The 5,000-nt window shown below is 40.1% G+C and overlaps 1 protein-coding gene across 1 annotated transcript in view; it reads left to right on the top strand.

Moving 5' to 3' along the window:
• Positions 1–5,000, top strand: part of LOC138006129 (gamma-aminobutyric acid type B receptor subunit 1-like) — a 30,760-nt gene that overhangs the window by 21,059 nt on the left and 4,701 nt on the right. Inside the window, exons 13-14 of the mRNA XM_068852293.1 lie at positions 1–39; positions 4,847–4,975. The exon at positions 1–39 is cut by the window's left edge and continues 102 nt beyond it. Of these exons, the coding sequence (XP_068708394.1) occupies positions 1–39; positions 4,847–4,975 (168 nt within the window). The remainder of the gene's footprint in view (positions 40–4,846; positions 4,976–5,000) is intronic.

Here is a 5,000-nt window from a genome sequence, read left to right as displayed (position 1 = left end):
AGATTCAGCAAGCCTACAAACAAGCGTTCAAAATTTCGTGTAAGTCCTTCTCTTGCAACGCTGATAAGGAAGCCAATAAAAAGACAGTTTTTCCGTATGGCTGGAACTTGATGCAACTGCCTTCGAGCGAAGTACAGCTGCAGGATACATATATCTATTGTTTGCATATGACGTCACAGGGGCCAGGTTGATGTAGAGAACAATGCAGTAAAATTGACTCTATTATTATTCGAAAATTGTAGGGCCTTTTTCTATTGTTCTGTACAGCAACATGGGCGTCTCATCACGTGGATGTAAACCAGGGGGGGGGGGGGAGGGAATATATATATATATTTTTTTTTTTTAAAAAAGCTGCTTTTTAACAAAAATATCTATGTGTAGAAAAAACAACTCTGACAAGTACAGAAGCCGTAAATAATGAGGTAAACCGGCTTTTACAACGGTTACTGTTAATACATGGCATCAAGGAGTATAAACCATTTCCAAGGATTTTTTTTTTACAAAGATATAATTGTAAAAAGCTGCATAACTGAATAACTGAATAAATGTTTTTAAAGAAAATTTGCCCTGAGCGGGATTTGAACCCACGTGCCCCAGTTACTAGTCGGGTGTGATAACCACTACACCACCAGGACAACCATACTGGCGATACAACCATCGAAGAGGTCATCTACGTGGTCAGGGCGTGGGCCTCCCGGGAAATTTTCTTTCAAGGTGACAAGGAAGGGGAGCCTATAACTCCACTTGAAACCCAACTAAGGATCAAGTTAATGATGCACGACCGTAGTCAACTTAGCGGATGACAAGGTAAGATCCTCGAAGGCATTTTTTATAGAGAGTGTAGGAGAGAAACCCTGACAATGCACACCCCACATAATCAAAAAGAATTTCTGCTTAGTTTTCGCAAAAGAAAAAGACTATTGAGTACTATAAATACTCGCGCTTAAAATAATTGCCAGTAACCCCCTCCCCCTTCAGAAAAGCTTAGCTCTATCCAATCCAGCGTCAGCCTTGCAAACTAAATTTGATCAGTGGCTAATGGGAGTATAACTGGAACTTATCTGAAATATATTTCATATCTAATAATGCACATCATCCGTACCATAACAAAGATCGTGGGCAACGCACACGAAACCACAATTATCGTCGTACAATTGCAGAATGTGACAGTTTGTGTAAAAGCATTTAACTATATTTGACTAGGACGTAGCCAGTATGAGGCAAACCGAGGCACTTGCCTCAGTCATTTTTAGTGATTTTTTTTTTAAATAAAGCGTGATTCTAGTGTTGTCTTTAAAATGTAATCCTCAGAAACACCTAAAATACCTAGGAAGAGAATTTAACCATGGACATTGCCTCAGTCATAATTTTTTTCTCGCTACGGCCCTGTTTGATATGCCCTACATGAGCTTACATGCCCAATGGATAACGAGGTTGAAACTGGAACTGTTTGTAACATAACATCCAACAATACATATATTATAACTCTATAATAATAATATTATACCTCTTCGTAATAATACGAAGCTCTATGTTCTACTTCGGCTCAACTAAACCATGTCTATTATCCGCATTCTAATCATTCAATGAAAAAGAGCAATCTCTTGCAGAATGAAACTTAGTATTGTAAAATCTTTAAGAAATATTTTTCCTGCTTTAGGCTAATTTCAGTGCCCAACATTTGGAATATATGAGGTGTTAAAAGACACATTCTGGTTTTCTTGCTCCTAGCACTAAAGCCTGGATTGCCCTGAAGAACAAGATGATTTAGTCCCAGAATGTTAAGTTAAACCTAGCTGTCATTTTTTTTGCCAAAAGATATAATTTTTCTCAAATTTTTTTGTTACACGATGAACACGAAATCTTCTCCTATTGGTCAAGAGCCGGCAACACTTTCTTCACAACCACAGTTTCAATAACCTTTCCTGGAGCTTTGTAATCCACGGTGTAAACATCTCCAAAAGAACCTTGTCCAAGCCGCTCTTTCACTGCCAGTGCATTACAATCAAAGCACGGTATGTTAACAATACTATTCTCATCAGATTTTTGTTTTCTCAGCAGCTGTGGCAGCTTGAAACGTCGAAAAACCGACATGATCTACCAGGACCAACATGCAAGTGCTATGTCATTTCCCGGTCAAAATTAAATTCTGGCGGGAGATTAGCCTGACATTTGCTACGTAGGAGACCCTTGCGTTACATTTTCTAACGGGTCAGGCGATCACCCGGGGCCGAGGAGCAATCAGCCTCAAAAGCTAACTTATTTCTCAATGGAACTTACATTTGCAACTTTCTCCTCATAAATAGTTTAATATGCATTTCAAGAATGGAATATCGGAGTATGTACTTTCCACCGGAAGTGGACTTTTTGCATTCTTGGGCAAATTTTCTGGCAGATCGTCTCTATAAGAGTAATGACACTTATCAATACAAATGTGGTGGCGTCAAGGCATATAAAAAGGGAAGAGGTCTTGCTTCCGGTTGCTGTCCGTCACTCAAAAACGCCTGAGCTTAATTCAAACTTTATACGTGGCAACGAAAACGTTACGCATTCCGCGCGAGGCGAAACGGCTTTTTTGGGGGGAATTTTCTTTTTAGAATATCCGAGTAGACGAAGCGAGAAAGTAAATTTTCATTTCGCAAACTACAGATTTTCATTTCGTTTCGTTCCATTTCGTTTCGCAAACTACAGTAAGCCGAACAATGCCTACTGACATGACGTGTCGAGAGGTTATTGGACGCCGAAAACGTAAACGGTTGGGTAAATCGATGTTAAGTGAATACGGTATTTAACAAGAATTTCTTAGAATGTCTGCAAGTCGATGTCAGTTCGTTTCTATGATTAAGTGTTGACATTTCCGGTTTGCAAATTATAAAAAATTTCTCCCATAGACACAGATTACATTTTTTGTTGGTGTTTGAATACGATCTAGCTTGCCTTACTTTTCGCCATTTAATTTCATAATTGATTTTCCGATCTTTTAGACTCCATACGTACTTGCTGAGCTCGGTTGCATTTTTGTACTGTAAGTTTCTGAAAGAGCATGTGTGGTTTCTGTAACGTTCTTTAAATGTTGTGTCACAAAGTCCGATGTAGGTTTCAGTTGACTGTGGGGTGACGACCTCTGCTTGATAGACGATGTTCCGCACATTACAATCTCCTTCAAGTGGGCAAGAATTCTTGTTTCGGCAATTACAGTTCTTGGTTTTTTTCTGGTTACAAAAATGCAACCGAGCGGGATTTAACCCACGTTCCCCTGATTACTAGTCGGGTATGATGACCACTACACTATCAGGACAACCATGCTGGTAACATGGCTGATTGATCATTTAATGTGTGGCATTCACGTGGGACTCCCTAAGGGCCACTTTTTCTATGTGATAACGCTGGATCAACATGTGATTCACAGGCTGACAAGGGTAATTAATGTAAAGAGTCAGTTTAGTAGATCCCTTGAGCAGTTTCTCGAATTTCCTCAGAAGTTGTCCAGTGTTGAGTTTCCCGTAACATTCTCTCAATTTCTCCTCAACTTCGACTGTGAATCCATTTGCGATCCTCCCGGGGGTGACACGTTGTTGGCTCAAGGGATCAGACGGCTCGACGGGTAATGACCTAGCTTCACGACTCTCGAACTTCTTTGAAATCTCAATCTTAGTTGAAATATCAGAGGGTTGATATTTTTTGCGAAGACCTAACATCTCTATGCCCGGTGCGCTTCATGACAAACTTGTATGGGACTTCCTTTCTGCAGTCCTCTGGTTGCTGTCGTTGCACGTCTAGGCTTTGGTTTGTGAATTGACCCTCGATTCTAGAGTCTTTGCGTAACCTCTTAAACGTTTCCCCCAGCACTTAAAGGCCCACAGGACAATTTCCATACCAAACTGCAAAATGTGTAAAAAATATTATTAGGCTATTTTTACAACCTAACGTACATAATTTGCTACTTTTTAAAAACTTACCGTCATCAAAGTAATTGAATCCACGTCTAGGAGTCAAATAGATTGCATCTTTCGCCACCACAGACTCGGGACACCTGGACAAATATTTCATGTACAGCTGAAGAAAACTGTTGTTTGCGTAATGCCCAATTCGCAATTTTGTGTAAGGGATCGATCGTTAATTACGTCCCGGTAGGGGGGGGGGGGGCGGGGGTTTCAAAAAGGTGTAGTGTTTCAAAACTGAACCCCCAAAAAAAATTTGAGGTAAAAATTATACACCCCTTCCCAATTTTTTTTTGAAAAACGTACCCCCCCCCCCCCCCTTCCTGATGAGGCCATAATTCTCTCCGTCCTTCCTTAGAGAGATTTTTATCTTTTTTATTTAATATCTCGTTTATCTTTTCTCTCGTTTATTGTTTGTATTATTTTAGCTTGTTCAAAAAATTAGAGTTTAGCTGTTTGTGTCTTTTCAAATATACCGATTGAAAGACCGAGAAAAGATGGAGCACAAACTGCCGAGTAGGAGAACTATTTATTAAAGAGCCTTCTGGGTAATTTTCAAGATTGCGGATTGAGAGCTAGGTTCCAGGCTCTTGCGCAACCATGTCAAACAAGCCTTCCGGAAATCGCGTCAAATATTTAATTCTTTCCTTTTCCCCAACCACGGGATCGAGGATAAATCACTGACGTCAAATTCCCTAGACTGCTGTTGCTCTGTCATAAAATTTGACCCCCTCATGTTTCTTACCAGTGAAAAATTTACCCCCCAAAAAGGGGCTTGTTTTAAAATTGTATCCCCCAATCTATTGTCTATGGCCAATATGGCCGCCGTGCGAATAAGGCCCATTGAACAAAACACTGTTGATGTCATAATTCTCCCCTTCTAACATACTTTTAAAATTCCTCAGGTGGGTCCGTTATCTGATTGGTTGATGCTAGCTAAGGTGGGTGGTCTTGTTTTGATTGACGTTGTAACCTTGTTGGCATGGGAACTAGCTGATCCGCTACAACACAATCAAGTCACCATAAGAAGCGAGGTAGGACGTAACTTGTGTTTTTTTA

Source organism: Montipora foliosa, chromosome 1, assembly GCF_036669935.1.
Source record: "Montipora foliosa isolate CH-2021 chromosome 1, ASM3666993v2, whole genome shotgun sequence".
Lineage (NCBI taxonomy): Eukaryota > Metazoa > Cnidaria > Anthozoa > Scleractinia > Acroporidae > Montipora > Montipora foliosa.
Note: the sequence above shows the minus strand (reverse complement) of the source record. Positions and strands in the feature narration are given on the sequence as shown.